This window comes from Mus musculus, chromosome 14, assembly GCF_000001635.26.
Source record: "Mus musculus strain C57BL/6J chromosome 14, GRCm38.p6 C57BL/6J".
Lineage (NCBI taxonomy): Eukaryota > Metazoa > Chordata > Mammalia > Rodentia > Muridae > Mus > Mus musculus.
This window is the reverse complement of record NC_000080.6, coordinates 53,345,080-53,361,860: the sequence shown is the minus strand read 5'-3', so window position 1 is coordinate 53,361,860 and position 16,781 is coordinate 53,345,080. Positions and strand designations below refer to the sequence as shown.

Below are 16,781 nucleotides of genomic sequence, written 5' to 3'. Positions count from 1 at the left end.
TATATTTGCACACTCCTGTTACAACCCAAGTTTATGGTAAATATTCTTAAATGGCCCATGAGGAGGAGGTGGAGGGGGAAACCATAGTCTGTAAGTGCCAGAGGAACAGGAGCAAGAAGTGCTGGTGCGTTATTGCACATGGCAACTGCAGGGAACAATATACTGCACGTTTGTAACAATAGAGGCATGTAATTTAAAGTTTTTTACAACATGGCAAAATTCCTGAAAGTGTCTGAGGCTGAAATCCTGGTGTCTTACTGTTCAAGTCTCAGGTGGTTTGTGTCTAGCTCTGCACTAGTGACTCAGTGCAGAGAAGTACCCAGCTGCCTCAGTCTCATGATCAAGGGAGTTTTTAACCTTCCTGCACTTTGTCTGAAAGCCCATCCATGGCTGAGGCAGGCTGACTTCCTGATGTGAGCTTCAGGAGGCCCTGGAAACCCAGGCGAGGGTGTCACAGATGGAGGGAAGGACCCTGAGGGACAAGGGATGAGCAGCTGCCCCTCAGCTCCAGAGCAGCTGCTGCACATGCACAGATGCAGCCATCAGGCAGGGGCGTCTCTGGGCTCTGCATCCTCCTGTAGCCTTAGTGCTGTGTGGGGAAACTCAGCCACAGGAGGCTGTCTGTTCAGAGTGAAGCCACACAGTGTTCTTTCTGTGAAGATGGACTGAAGCAGAGTGACACTCACAGAGCTGTCCAAACTTCAGGATGCACAGCAAGGTCACCAAGATGAGCAGGAAGCAACTCACTCCTTCCTAGGATTCTCTAGAAAACAAATATTGCCAGGATAACAACCACACCCAGGGAAGTGCACAAAGATCAAGGAGATATTGATTCCTTCACAACAGGGAGATTGAAGAACCTGGCAGGAAGAGCCATTCTTGGCAATAAACCTTCCTCTGGTGTCTGAGATTCTTCCTCCATTGTTTAAAATCCTCTGACTAAAATATGCCTAGTCAGTAATGTTGACTATGCTGGGGCCTAGCAAACACATAAGTGAATGCTCACAGTCAGCAATTGGATGGATCACAGGGCCCCTGTGATGGTTTGTATATCCTTGGACCAGGGAGTGGCACCATCTGAAGGTGTGGCCTTGTTGGAATAGGAGTGACCTGGTTGGAATGGGTGTGTCACTGTGGGTGTGGGTATAAAATCCTCACCCTAGTTGCCTGGAAGTCAGTCTTCCACTAGCAGCCTTTGGATGAAGACATAGAACTCTCAGCTCCTCCTGCGCCATTCCTGCCTGGATACTGCCATGCTCTCACCTTTATGATAATGGACTGAACCTCTGAACCTGTAAGCCAGCCCCAATTAAATGTTGTTTTTATAAGACTTCCCTTGGTCATGGTGTCTGTTCACAGCAGTAAAACCCTAATTAAGACAGCCCCCAATGGAGGAGCTAGAGAAAGTACCCAAGGAGCTAAAGGGATCTGCAACCCTATAGGTGGAACAACATTATGAACTAACCAGTACCTCGGAGCTCTTGACTCTAGCTGCATATGTATCAAAAGATGGCCTAGTCGGCCATCACTGGAAAGAGAGGACCATTGGACTTGCAAACTTTATATGCCCCAGTACAGGGGAACACCAGGGCCAAGAAGTGGGAGTGGGTGGGTAGGGGAGTGGGGGGGAGGGTATGGGGGACTTTTGGGATAGCATTGGAAATATAAATGAGGAAAATACCTAATAAAAAAGAAAAAAAAAGAAGGAAAAAGAAGTAGAGTGTAGGCTTAGATTTTTCATAACCTACTTTTATAAGGATTCTTAAATGCTTCAATCTCCCTTCTAAGCCACTGGCCAAAGGTAGAGGAGAAAGATTGTTAATCGGATAAGAGGGATATGGAGCTGTTTAGAAGTAGTTCTTTGGGGATGATTCCAATCTTCATTGTCAGGATATCAGCAGTCCTGCCAAAAACATCAAACATGGATCAGCAGCGGCCTTCCAGTTCAACCAGCAAACACCAAACATGAACAGTAGCAGCAGCTAAAGCCAGAAGAAATCATGAGGCTCCATCAAATTGGCTCAAGTCTGTTGGAAGCAGCTGGAAGACTATGAAAAGTTCTTTGGAGGGTCTCTGTTTATGAAGTCATGACAATCAAAGATCTACTAAGACCAGCAAAGCAATGCGAGGGTTACCAATGCAAGAGCATTGTCAGTGAAGACCAGTGAAGCACTGCAAGGTAAATCGATGCGAGAGCACCTTCTCCCTGACTGTGGGGTGTAGTTATATTCTTTCTAAACCTCATGTACCCTCTCAAGCATCAACATCACATGCCTTCTCACAAGACAGCTTCCAGAAAAACACATGTGTCTGCCTCAGCAAAGCATCCTCTCATGAGACAGTTTCCAGAAAAACATCACATGACACAACCGAGTCTCCAAATAAACCAGAAATTTCAGCTTAAATAGAGAAAGTGGGTTTTTGTAGCTTTCCTCTAATCTACAGAAAACTCAGTTTCTATTTAGAGAACAGTGTCCTCTAGAGGAAAAATTGCAAGATAAGTTTAAAATTTTATTATGCTTCTCACTGTCTGACTCTCATGTGACATGAACTAGAGTCGCTTAGGAAGAGGAAACCTCAACTCAATAATTGCACCGATGAGGCTGGGGGCCTGGTTGACAGAGGGCCTTGTGATCCTGGGTTGTATAAAATAGCAAGCAGAGCAAGCCATGAAAAGCCAGAAAATAAGCATAATTTTATCATGGTTTTCCTTTAGTTTCTGCATGGATTCCATGCCCAGACTTTCCTTAATGATGGACTACAGTCTGTAAGCTGAAATAAACCCTTTCTTTTCTAAGTTGGTTTGGTCAATGTTTTATCTCAATAACAAGGACAATAGGACAGAAATTGGTGTGAATTCTGATGGACCTGACCATGTGGATTTTTATGCCATGAACTATTTTATTTATGAAGAGTAGAGAATTTGGAGCATTTGACCATGCTTAATGAGATGTGGGAATCTGGAAGATAAGGATGCTGGTGATGGTCCCTGTTTGAAAAGTTGAGAGGGAAACTTAAGAGTTCCTCGAGGACATTATTTGGAATGCGTGTGGATATTTTGAGTTAAGAATCTGTGGCTTCTGGTCAGTTAGGGCTGAAGAATCAGCAGTGAAGTGAAACTTTTGTTTTACGAAGACAATTGATGCTGGTTAGATATAAAAAAAATCACCTGTGATTAATAAGTGACAAGAATCATTAAAGTGAAATTTAGAAAGTATTTTCATCAGAGTTTACACACAGATGTGTCCCAGAGGGGGCCAAAATTGCATCTCAAGATGGCAGCCAAATTTGGTCAATAATGTATAAATAAATTTCTTTCAGAAAAAATATAGTAATCAAATAGGTCATGTAGAGAATTGGAGGCTTGGGGATTTGAGGTAGGGTCAGAGTCCTTGAAGATGCTTTGAGAGGGGGTTAGTAAAGGGGAAGTCAGATCGTAGCACAGTGAAGATGTCATGACTTTTGTGGGATGAGCACCAGGGACTGCAGTAGTATGGAGAAGAGCTTGCTCATATAAGCATGAGACAAGGCATGCTTGCTGTGGCTTGTAGAGTCAGAGAAATTGAACTTTGCAGGCCCTTTGGAGCCCAGAAGACCACTAGTGAACACCAGAGGTCAAATACTAAGCTCCATTATTTGATTTACACTGCAGAATGTTGGACTTTACTTTGATATGACTGTAACTGTGCCTTGGTCCTTCATTTTTGATTCTGCAAGAGAATTTGAGTATTTTAGAGACTAAACTTGTAAAGTATTCAAATGTAGGGCTTTTAAAGCTTTATACCCCAATCTTTATATCATGATACTAGCATGAGATCTCAGAAATAACAAAAAAGGAAAGGCTGTGTTTTAATTTTGATGTCTTTGAGTTGATAAAAGGTCAATTCTATGGGTTGGTGTTTTGTCAACTTGATACAAACTAGAGTCACCTGGGATGAGGAAACCTCAGTCGAGTGTTTGCTTCTGTCATATTAGCCCATGAGCATGTTTTTGAGGTACCTTTTTGATTGGTGATTGATCTGGAACTGCCTAGCTCTCTATGGACAGTGTTCACTGTGGGCAGTTGTGTGGTCCTAGCTTGTAAGAGAGAGCAAGCTGAGCAAAACACAAGAAGCAAGGCTAGGAAGCAGCATTTCTTCCTGGTTCTGCTTTAACGCCTGCCTGGAGTTCCTGCCCTGACTTCCTCAATGTTGGCCTGTAGACTGTAAACTGAAACAAACTCTTTCATATACAACTTGCTTCTGGCCCATGGTTTGTTTATAGCAAAAGGAAAAGTAGCTAGAACATTCACATATCAAGAAAAAGTTATATTTTCTAAATTTAATTATAAATTCGAAAGTGTTAGAACCTAAAGTTTTAAACTTGTGACTTTAAAAACTTGTGAACTGGAAACATGCCTAAAATTTTTTAGAGTGTGAAAAATACAGTATCTTAAAATATTTTAAAGGAATCTACCAGAAACGTCACAGTTCAGAAAACTATAAAATATTTTATTGCTAAACCTCTAAACATCATCAAAAGGCACCATAAGTAGAAACTTGATTGATGTCGCTAAGAATTAACTCAGTATTTTTTTTCCCTCTCTATAGGAAACATTATAAATGTACTATCACAAGAAGACCCAAATAAGAATTATGGATCTAAAAATGATTTACAGAAGTAAATCAAATAGATAAACCTTGGCCTGAAACTTAAAATTTCCAGTTTTCTGCACTAATTCAAAGTTTAGATTCATCATGTGTCAAACTGATTAGGGACTTAGTTACTCATGGAAAAGTCTCTTCACCACTTTTCTGAAGTGTAACTGAATCCTAGGAGTGACACCTGTCATGTTGTAGATGCTGTCAGCAAGAGATTATGCCGGCCTTGCACACCAGAGGGCAGGACTCATGAGACCTTCCATTTCTACTGCCATGATTCTAGTTCTAGCAAGGTATTGTGTATTACTGTATATTAAATCATGCAAACAAACATATAGAAGAATCAGTATAATTATTGTAAGCCTTAACAGCTACCATTCAGTGAGGCAATTTTGTGCCAAAGGCAGCACTCAAAGGACAGAATCATCCTTAGACAGATCAGAGAGCACAGTGTGGTGGCAGTGAACAGTGAGAGCAGAAAAGCTTACTGGAGGAAGTTAGGGAGGAAAGATAAGGAGTCAATCGCTGGAAACTGGGAGGAAACAAACTGACTCTGAGTTAAGCAACCGAACAGGAAATCCCAGTATAAAATAACTGTAGCTGAAGGCTGTAAAATCTTGATGGCAACACCTAAGTGTACAATGAAAAATATGTTGGCCACACAAATCTGTGAAGCTCAATTATTCACTTTATCTAAATCCAAAATATGTTTATGGCCACTTTATCATCACTTGGAAGATTAAAGTTGTAATAATTGGCATCAGCCAATTCAAGTTTATACAAGTTCACTAAGTTGTGTAGACTTGGAGTCTAGTTAATTTTGGTGTGTGATATTTTTATTTATTTTCAAGACTTTCTTATAATAAAGTTTGTGAAATGAAATAAAACTGTAATAATGGGAATTTAGAGAGAAAAGGCCTTCAATACATTTTAGTTTTGAAAACAATATAAAACTCAAAATCATATGAACATACAGAGGGCTCTTCTTGAGCCTAGGATTCAAAGTAAGAAACTATGAAGCATCTTCTTCATTCATTCCACATGAAATCTTTTAGATCATTCATCAGCTACATGATACAACAACAGAATCTTAATGTATTGGTTTAACACATTACTATTCATAACGTTGGCAAATAAGACATATTGATATTGACTTTTTACATAAGGAAGGCTAGCATTGAGACAGAACAATCAGCTTTTACAACCAAGCTAATGTATAACTTATTTACTATCCTATTTGCGGACACTTGGGTTGTACCCATTTCCCAATTGATGGGAAGGGTATAAGCATAGATGTACAAGTATTTATGTGGTATATGGACTTAGGGTCAATTGGATATATGTCTGAGTCATGTAGCTGACTCATTAGGCAGTTCTAGTTTTAATTTTTGACCCACCTCCACACTGGTTGGTAGAGTGGCCATACCAGTTTATAATGCCCCTGCCGTATATGAGGATTTCTCTGTCTTCACATTCTCAGCAGTGTCTGTTGTTAGTTTTGAAATAATCACTTAACTGAAGTGACATTCACTTGACTGAAGCCTTTATTTGTGGTTCCCTCATAGCTAAAAATATTGAAAACATTTTCCAATACTTATTGGGTATTTGTATTGATTTCTGAGTATCTATTCAGGTCATAAATTAATAAATTGATTAAATGATTTGGTTTTTGAGTTTTTAAAGTTTAGAAGTTCTTTATATATTCTGGATATTAATCTGTCTGATACACAGTTGGCAATGAATGTTTTAACATTTGGTACGCTATCTTTTGACTCCATTTATAGCTTCCTTTATTTTTTAGATTTTAATTTCCCATAATCTTAATTGTCTATCCTTGAGATTTGAAGAGGAAACTTCGGTTTCTAGGAAAAGTCAGTAGTGTTGAATGATGTTTTGTTGGGATAAACACGGGAAGGAATGTTTTCCTAACTAAGACATAAGTGAAAGGCTAAAGCAGACTCATGAAAGAATGTCTCACTGAAGCAGACACAGGTTCTGCTAAAGCAAGAATGTGGAAGGGCACGTGATGAAGGATTCTTTGCTAATATCAAACATGTGTTGGTCCACCTTACACTGTATAGTTGAACTCCATTTGTTGTGAGTCTGTAGAAAGAAAGGCACCAAAAATCTTCTGATGGTGTGCTGTGCTTTCTTGCTGCTTCTGCAGACTCAGGCTGGTTGACAGAGTGATGTCAGCTCACATGGAGTTTTGCAAAGACTCATGTGCTGAGGCAAGAGCCATGGTGAGGCAAAACCTATGGAAGGCACGTGTTGTTTGGAGGGAGTATAAAAAAGACAGGAACTTGCTTGGTTTGCTTGCATAGCTAAACACTTCTTGGTCTTTAGTATTCATTGATCTTCACTTTGGAGAGAGGGAGAGGGAGAAGGAGAGGGAGAGGCACAGCAGAGAACTTCTCCTGGCATTCCTGATGATCTTGGTCCTGGTGACTGGAGCCAATTCCGCTGAGGCCTGGCTATTCCTGTTAGGTCAGACCACACCTGCTGCTATCCTGACACTACAAACTACACTGCTGATATATCCCTGAAGTGTTTGTGAGTAGATCGAGCTGCTGCTGCTGACCTGTGAACTGAACTGCTGATTTACTGACAACACAGATGGGATTTGCTCCAAGGGACCATTTCTCAACTGGTCCACTTTCCCTGTATTTTTCTTTTCACCTCTGGTGAGTGGTGGGCTAGAAGGGAGGATGAAGCATGTACGAACCCTCGGTAAAAGTAGGCCTTAAAAAATGAAAGTTACTGAAATTATTTCCTATGCTGTTACTGAAGGCTTTTCAGAGTGTTCTTACCTAGACCTGTGTGTTGAAGAATTTTTTTCTTTATAGTCGAATCTCATGGTTTTTGGATTTCCAGTCTTAATTTGTTGATACATTTTGAACTGATTATTTTTGGATTTTTGTTTGTTTTGTGGCAGAGTGAGAATTATGGATATCATTTCATTCCTCAACATGTAGAGATCTTGTTTTTCTAGAACTATTTGTTAAATGAGTTGCCTTTTTTTTAGAATGATTTTTATGGCTTTGTCAAAAATTAATTGCATATTGTTGACGGTTGCTGAAAGAAGAAAGAGACACTCTTTATACAGGATATAGCTGTTGCTAGGCTGCTCATGAACCAGTGGATGAACATACAACTATGCATATTTGGGCAGCACTAGTTGGACTCAAGTGATACTTAATAATAAAATAAGTAAATAAATAGATAAATGAATGAATAGGGACATGATTTTGGGAGGGGTATGGAATGAGGGGCAATAGAAGGAGTGGGAGGGAGTTAGTGGTGGGTAGCTAAGGTCAATATATATCACATAAATGTATGGAACTTTCAATGAATAAATAAAGGTGTTTCTCACTATATTCATTTATTTTTAATTCCTACCTTTTTTCCATTGGTACCTAGATCTGCTTCTGTGCACTGCTTCTATGTGACTACAATGCTGTTTTCTGGGTGTAGCTTTGTAGTATAGTTTGAGATGTGGTATGGTGATGCTTCTGGCATTACCCTTTGTTCCAGATATTTTGGTCATTTGGGGTCTTTTGGTGTTCCATATGAATTTGATTATTTTTTATTTCTGTGAAAGATGTAAATGAGATTTTGATTTAGATGAAATTTAATCCATAGATCACTTAATGTAATATAGCCTTTTCCTCAATGTTAATTCTGCCAATATATGGGATTGTCTTTTCATCTGTGTGCGGCTACCTTTTATGTCAATTTGATGGAGGCTAGGGTTACGTGGGAAGAAGAAATCTTAACCAAGAAAATGACTATATAGGATTGACCTGTAGGCAAGACTTCAAGGTATTTTCTTGATCAATGGTTGATGTAGGATGGTCAACTCATCAAGGAGAGTGCCACGCATGGCAGGTGGTCTTGGATGGAATAAGAAAGCAAGAGTGAGCAAGCCACTGGGAGAAAGCAAGCAAACAGCACTCCCCCGAACCTCTGCACTTCCTTCCTCCAGGTTCCTGCCATGACTTCCATGGATGATTGATTACAAGATATAAGATGAATAAATAATTTCACCTTTAAATTTCTTTTGGTCATCATTTTTTTATCAGAGCAATAAAAAACTTATCTAAGGTAGATATTACTGTGACAGATATAACCATATTTTGGGGGGAAAATGGTGGTATTGTGGGCTGGAAAAGCCACTGAATGCTCAGTGCTCAATTGGCTGTTCGGTGAAAGTTTAGAAGATAAGAATGTTTAAAGCAATGCAAATGATGGAGAACTGGCTTGTAAAGTTTCAGAAGAAAGTTTTTTTTCTTATAGACTTTATCAAAGACATTTACGTGATATTTTCAATTAAGAACCACTGAAATAAAATCTTTGCTTTGCTGGAACAATTGATGTTGACTAGCTGGAGCTGAAAAATCAGTTGTAATTAAGAAGAGCCCAGTAACATTGAGGACTGTAAATTATTTCTTCGGGGTTAGCACATAGAAGCTGTAGTCTATTGGGGGGCAAGGATGCATCTCATATTGGCAGCTAAACTCAGAAATATACACAAGTCACTCAGGAATTACTGGTTTTGAAGTCATGAAAAGATCATAGAGAGAAGCTGAGGCTTGGCTCTGTACACAGGGCTGGAGTCCCCAAAGAGAGAGAAATTTGAAATGCCATTGGTAAATATGCAGCCACAGTTATAGTAGAAGGACCCAGGATTAAAGGCATCAATAAAAGAATTTGCATTCATGGTAGTGCCAGTCTGAAGAGAGCCCAAAGGCTTCACTTTTGGTGAAGGTGCAGCCCACAGAGAATTTAGCATTTTAGAGATGCCAGTACTGTGAGATGATCACCAAGGTCAGTGGCAGTGGAGCCAGCCTGTGCCTAACAGACAAGCTGCATATGCTGTGAATGGCAGAGCCAGAGAAGTGCAACTGCCCAAGACCTCCAGAGCCCAGAAGATCATGAGTGAGTCTCAGACATTGGACATTATTTGCACAGTTGGAGTTTGATTTTGATTTCATTTTGATTTGACTGTGACTATGCCTTGTGTTTCTTGCTTCTTGAAGTAAGAAAGTTTTCAATTTACTTTGATTTTATAGGAGGTCACATTGAGAGATTCTGAGCTTTTAAACAGACTTTGTAATTTCAGAGAACCTTTAAAATCTTAAAGAGACTTTGGATATTTTAGAGAGACTCAAACTGTGATACTTTGAAAAGTTGCAATGGAGAGACTTAATTTTTAAAGTCTTAACATGTATAAAAACTGTGGGACTTGAAAAAGTTGGAATGTTTTATGCCATCATATTAATATCAACATATTTGTGAAAAATAAGAAAGGAAAGGTGATTTTTTTTGAATAAGTGATGTGTTTGTGTGCCAAGTTGATAAAGAGTCAATTGTACTGGCTATGTTTTATAACAACTTGATATAAAGCAGTACCATCAGAGAAAAGGATAACATGTGAACAAAATTGGACATCCTATATGAATTGTACTAGGGCTAATTGTCAGACTCTCTCTTGTGCTGCCACAGGCCCTGCCTCTTCCTGTCTGTGGAGTATATCCTCAGAACCCTTATCTCTGGTTGAGGTTTTTGTGGGGCTCTTGTAGATACTTCTGCCACTGTGCCCTCTCTCATAGCACAGAAATATACTGCTGAGTCCTCAATCTGTGTGGCGGTGATGATGAGTCCGATGGAACTTTTTGGCTTCTGAAAGTTCAGAGAATAATGACCCACTGTTGCATTTTCCTTTTTGTAAGAGTCCTGACGAATAAGGAAAACTATTTCCCCACTTGCTGTTTGCTTGTACCAGAATAAGAAGTAAGAACTGTCCCGGGTTTCATACACACAGTCCATTGTCACCGTTGTCTTCTCCACCACAGAAATTGAAGTCTGAGTCTGTGTTACCTTCTGGGCCATGCTGGTTGCTGCTGGAAGAAGCACAGAGATATCAGCCCCTTTATAACAATGGGAGTCTAAAGGATAGAGTAGCTTATGAGCCAGAATTCTGATGATCTCTTCCCTCTGAGCCTTAGCAAAGAACAGTGACCCCCTCTCCCAGTGACCTTCAGGAAGAAGGGCCTGATCCTATGCTGGGGAACATCCTTACCAAAACAAATGGAGCCAAAGGCTGCTCCCAACAGGCTTAGAATCAGCATACTGTTAGCTCTGGTCTTGAGTGAAGTTGTCTATGTTCTCTCTCAACCAGATCTTAATCTATACTTTGTACTTAAGGGGAACAAGGAAGGTAACTGGTCTGTGTGGTGTAACCACCCCAGCAGGAAATGAAGTTGACAGTTAAGGGGCAGACTTAATTGTGCCCTGTCATAACTTCCTGTATGGATATGGGAGAGTGCTAGACTGTCTTGAAGACCCGTTGACCTTATTATAATGGACTGGAAACCATCATAAGAAAATGAACTAATTTTCTTTCTTTTTTTTTTTACTTTTTTATTACATATTTTCCTCAATTACATTTCCAATGCTAGCCCAAAAGTCCCCCATGCCCTCCCCACCCACTCCCCTACCCACCCATTCCCACTTTTTGGCCCTGGCATTCCCCTGTACTGGGGCATATAAAGTTTGCATGTCCAATGGACCTCTCTTTCCAGTGATGGCCTACTAGGCCATCTTTTGATACATATGCAGCTAGAGTCATCAAATCATTCAGATAGATAATGTAGGACATGCAATTTATTATGAAATAAATATGTGGATGACCTAGCCAAGCTGCTTCTGGTCTTATAGATTCATCCTTTTTCCCTAGAGGAAAACAAAAGGTTGATGGTTTAACAAGAATGCAAAACTTCAACTTAGTCTTTCTTCCTAAAATTTTAATGCAGGGATTTGGCAAATTTATATAAAAATAGGTTATTCTTAATGAAAGCTTTCATAAGTCCCCTGAGTAACAAAATCTGTCATATGTGACACATCAGCTAACAGAAGGAAAACACACACACACACACTCAAACACACACACTCACTCACACTCACTCACACACACACACACACACACACACACACACACACACACACACACACACACTACCTGTATGTCTATTTACATGTATATGCGTTTCATACTTAAAGGAATGAACAAAAATAAATTCACAAAATTTTTATTGAATGAGAAGATGGCATGGCTTTCTCACAAGGATTCTTAAAACCTCCATTCCTCATAGAATCAGCACACCAGCCATTTCCCCTGTTCTCTATTCTGTGGAAGTATTATATTCTGCCCTAAGATCTGTGACCTCACTAGCTCCAAGTAGTTGACTAAGTTTCTAGTATCAGGCACAGTTTCCTTCCCATTGAGCAGATCTCAAGTCCCATTAAAGAGCTTTGGTTACAAGGAAGGTTTGAATGTCACCATTGCTAGATAGGGATACCTCGCTGCGTTGCTGTTTACTATGTGCTTCACAGGTGCCACAGTTGGATAAATCTGTTGGTTGCTTCACTGTCTTGGCAGCTTACATAGCACATTCTTGTACCAGGAATGGTAGACTGCCTGAAGACGACTTTCAGGTTAGATCTATTTGAATCTTTGGAGTCCTGTGTCCAAAATGTGTGACATAATTTCAATATACATATTTATTTTATATACACACACACACAAATATATATTTATAATCTCTCTCTCTCTCTCTCTCTCTCTCTCTCTCTCTCTCTCTCTCTCTCTCTCTCTCTCTCTCTCTCTCTCTCCACACACACACACACACACACACTGCCCCTCATCGAATAAGCTCCTTTTTTTGCAGTAATGGAGGTTCTTGCAGAAAAACACAACTGTCATCAAATCATTTACAAGATTTTTTTTTTAATCTGTCTCATATATTAAACAAGAGAAACACTTCACTCAGCCTGGGAGATATGTTTAGAGTCACTGGGTGAATTTGTATTTATCAAGAGCATAGAGGGGTGCCTCCCCCTTGTGGTTCCTGTCTGTACTGCAGCAGGATTTCTCTCTGAATGTGGTCATTTATCCTGTGGTAGACAGGGTAACATTGTGGTCCAGATGGGAATACAAAAATGTTACAGCACAAACTTTCTGCAGAGTTTACCAGGGTATTTCAGGCTGCAGAAGTGGTTATTAGCTTTGTCATCTGTTTGACATGTGAGGGCAAGAGGGACCCCTATGTTTCCCCAGTGCTGAATGTAATGTCTATCCTACCTCTCTCTCTTTATGCTGATGTAAATATCTTACAACTTACTGTTAGCATGTCAAAAGATGTCCCAAGATCCTTTGTCTTGATGTATGGTCACTGTTTCCCCGGAACCCAGGATGTACCTCTTGATGAGATACGTTCATCTGTCTCTTGTTTTGCCTATTAACTATGTTACACTTTTTTCTGATTTTTGTTTTTCTGGTTTTTTGTTGTTGTTTGCAATTTTTAAATTAACCCCGGAGTTCTTTAGTAAACCATCAGCCACAATATTACTACTTAGGAGAGCCAGAAAAGCTCACCTCAAGAAAGTATATATTGTGACTGTAATATCATTGTGTGTCTATTGACTTTCAAGTCTATACATATAAATGATGAAAATCCTCTTTCAATGGGAAGACAATAATGACACTGTTAATGCAAATTCCTTAGAGTTTGCCCTTTGTAGGTCAGAACGCAAGTCGTACTCATGCTGTTATGACCTTTACCAACAGAAACATCCATAATGCATGGATTTGGGGAATGTTATCATCCCACTTGTCCTTAGTTTGCCGAAATTATAAAATAGAAGTCCCAAATCAAAGAGGATGTTCTGTTATAAGTTAGCCATCCAAGTAATTAGAAATATGATTTTATGTAAAAAAAAAAGAGGGAATAGATTATATCAAATTAGCAAGGTTTTATATAGAAATCAAAGAATCTGTATAGTGAAGAGACAACCTACGGAATAGGAGAATATTTTCCAACTATTCATCTGTCACAGGATTGAGCTGAAAACAACAAAAGAAGTTAATTTAATATTGGACAAATGATCAGAACAAACAGCAATGAAACACAAACAGCCAAGAAGCAGATGTGGAGTGCCCAGTGTCATTGGCCATTGGTGAAATGCGAACCAGGGCCACACTTAGACACCAGCTCACTCACTGTGCCAAAGCCATGGTGCTGATGAGGATGTATGGTAATGGGATGCAGGAATGCTGATGGGAGGAGGGTGTTGGTCAATGAGCTACTGCAGGAGCCTTGTGAAAAGATTCAGAAAATCAAAGGCAAAGCTCCCGTTCATTCTCCTTCTGGAAACAAACTCAGAGAAGATGAATTTGGCCTGCCATAGTCATACACACATGCTTGTGTATCTCTAGTCAGAGCAGTTTAGATTAGAAGTCAGCTTGGATTATCATCAGCAAATGGGCAGGCAGGAGTGTAGTATCACAAAGAATACTACTCAGGAAAAGGCAGAATAGAACTGTCATTTTCAGGAGAGCTGATGGAACTGAAGGACATTAAGTGAAAAAAGCCAGACACACACTCCTACCCCCATGCTACCCTGCAAAAACACTAAACTAATAAATAAATAAATAAATAAATAAATAAATAAATAAATAAATAAATAATGCCCACACAAGTGTCCTGTAGTCTTCTGAAAGCCTAGAGGGCTTGGGAGGTGTGCACAAAAACAAAGGGAGAGGAGGTTTGATCAGTGGATACTGTGTGCAGGTATGCGACATCTCTCTGAACCTTAATGACACCTAAATTAATATACCAGTGAAGTAAATGTTGTAGGAAAATATGCTTTAGCCTTTTTTTCTCAACTTGACACAAACCAGGATCACCTGGAAAGAGGTATCCTCAACTGAAAACTTACTTCCATCATATTGGCCTGTAACCAAGTGTGCGGTCCATCTTCTTGAATATTGATTGATATGGGAAGGCTGAGCTCTGTTTGGGGTGCCACCTCTTGGAAGAGTTCTAGGATTGTATGTAAATATGATGAATGAGCACTCTCATCAGAAGATGGGAAAAAAATTAGTTTATAAAGAATGAATGCCGTGATCTAGGCAAGGATGGATGACTGATCTTGTTGCCACACACATAGACTTCCATTCACCTGGATCGTACTTGCTCCTTCCCAGGTCAGGCTCTTTCCTCACGAAGGGTGTGCTGCTATTCTAGCTCGCATGCTATCCAAAGCTGATTTCATTTCTTACCATTAAAGGCACTTGGTCTTCTTACATGTCCCCTCCCGCCATGGCAACTTCAGGATACTTCCTTCTATAGAGCACATCAGACTGTGGCATCAGGGACCATGCTTCCCCACTTGGATGGGGAACTGACTTTGTACAAGTTTTCCTTTTCCTAGTGTGTAAACCAGGGCTAGAAAAACCACAGAAGTCTTAAAGGCAGAACCAGACTTAGATGTTTATTTCTTTGCCTTTGAGACTCAAATCTTTGCCTCCCTACTATGCAGTGGCTCCAAGCCCCAGCCGTAAAAAGAGACGCTTAGGTAAAGTGATTGGAGGGCTTCTTAGTCTAAAGTCTGATATATGCTCACTGTCCTGGAACTGAAGAGTTGTAAGAAGGATTTTGGCTTCTCAAGGAGCCAACTAGACCCCAGGGCTGCACAAGGGACAGATGGGACCTTCCCTCATCCTGCACACATGCAGAGCAAAGCCTGGCATTTCAGCATCCTGCTGCTTTCTGTCCCAGCTTAAGGAGCTAAAGACAAACAAACAGAAATGACACGATTAAAGGGGGGTCTATTTCCAGTTACCAGCAGACACTTGTTATGGAGTGACATAATCCACATTTCACCTCCTGGTGGGGTCTAGGAAGCAGCTCTGAGGTTTGTGTCAGGGCTGCAGGTGCCCGCCACACACTGTGCATCAGTAGCACAGAAGTACACAGCAGTGTCTGTAGCTAGAGTACCAGTGATGGACAGGGAGCTGCTCTGGCTGGAAGTGTCAAGGGTGGCTCTGAGTCTTCCACTGCGCTTCTCTCGCTCATTTGAACGTATTAAGATTAGCTGGGCAGGGCCTTTGCCTGACTTCTGTCTGTACCACTGAACAACAGTTGTGTAAGTCTTGTAACTGCAGTTCATGGTGACATCTTCACCCTCCTGGATGCTCAGAGCCTGAAGATTCTCTTCTCCCCATTGGCTCTTTGCCCCTACATAGAAACACAGGCCAAAGAACAAGAGTCAGTGAATATGTTTTAAAATCGCATTTCCAAATGGAGCCACGTGGTCTCTGAACTCAGGTCTCTTCATTCCTATTACTACCAGCCCCAAACTCACAGGCCACTTGAAACCATAGAGTCACCAAAGATATTCCCAGGAATCTGTTCATTTTTCTTGCTTTATTGATGTCACAGGAAAGGCTGTGCTGCACCCTGAAGTGGAACCTGGTTCCTAGGACAGAAGAGTCTGTTCTGGCTGATGAGTTTATATTTGTCCAGCTGAGTCTCTGGTTTTTGCTTAGCCAATCAGAGACAGGCTTGGTTCAGCACCCTCATCCAACCCCAACTGCAACCCCCATCTTTCTGACAGAGAGGCACTGCCATCTAGTGGTGAGCATAGCATTCTGCCATTGGAACCCAAGTGTTCTATAATGGAGACGTGCAGAGGTGATTGCAGCCCTTACAAGCCTGTTCTACTTTGTCTTCTTCCAGCACAGAGTGAGAGAATGCATAGATTAGTTCTGGTAAGAGGTCAGCGGAGAAGATACCAAATTCCAGAATTTACAGGATACTTCTGAACAGCCTTGCTAGGGTTCCTAAGTGTCTTAGGTAAGGTTTTACTGCTGTGAACAGACACATGATCAAGGCAATTCTTATAAAGACAACATTTAACTGGTACTGGCTTACAGGTTCAGAGATTCAGTCCATTATCATCAAGGCGAAGCATGGCAGCGTCCAGGCAGGCATGGTGCAGGAGGAGCTGTTCCAGAGGCGGCTAGGTAAAGATTGGCTTCCAGGGAGCTAGGTTGCAGGTCTTAAAGTCCATGACCACAGTGACACTTCTTCCAACAAGGTCACACCTACTGGAGTACAAGGTAATGCCTCTTGATAGTGCCACCCTCTGGGTCAAGCATATTCAAACGATCACATTAAGCAACTGCAATTCCTGAAAATGTATCTGCAAGGACAGAAAGATGGCTCACTGGGTAGTGTTTGCTATGCAAACCTGACAGCTTGAGTTCATGCCACAGACCCAAAGTGAATGGACAGC

The 16,781-nt window shown here is 40.7% G+C and overlaps 2 gene segments (V, D, J or C) and 1 further gene; all 3 read right to left on the bottom strand.

Annotated features, from left to right (window-relative positions):
* The window catches only part of Tcra (T cell receptor alpha chain), a 1,796,232-nt gene that overhangs the window by 862,338 nt on the left and 917,113 nt on the right, over nt 1–16,781 (bottom strand).
* On the bottom strand, nt 10,240–10,771 carry Trav16n (T cell receptor alpha variable 16n). The segment is given in 2 exon segments: nt 10,240–10,540; nt 10,723–10,771. Coding segments are annotated over 2 exon segments (350 nt in total).
* On the bottom strand, nt 15,437–15,900 carry Trav8n-2 (T cell receptor alpha variable 8n-2). The segment is given in 2 exon segments: nt 15,437–15,721; nt 15,849–15,900. Coding segments are annotated over 2 exon segments (337 nt in total).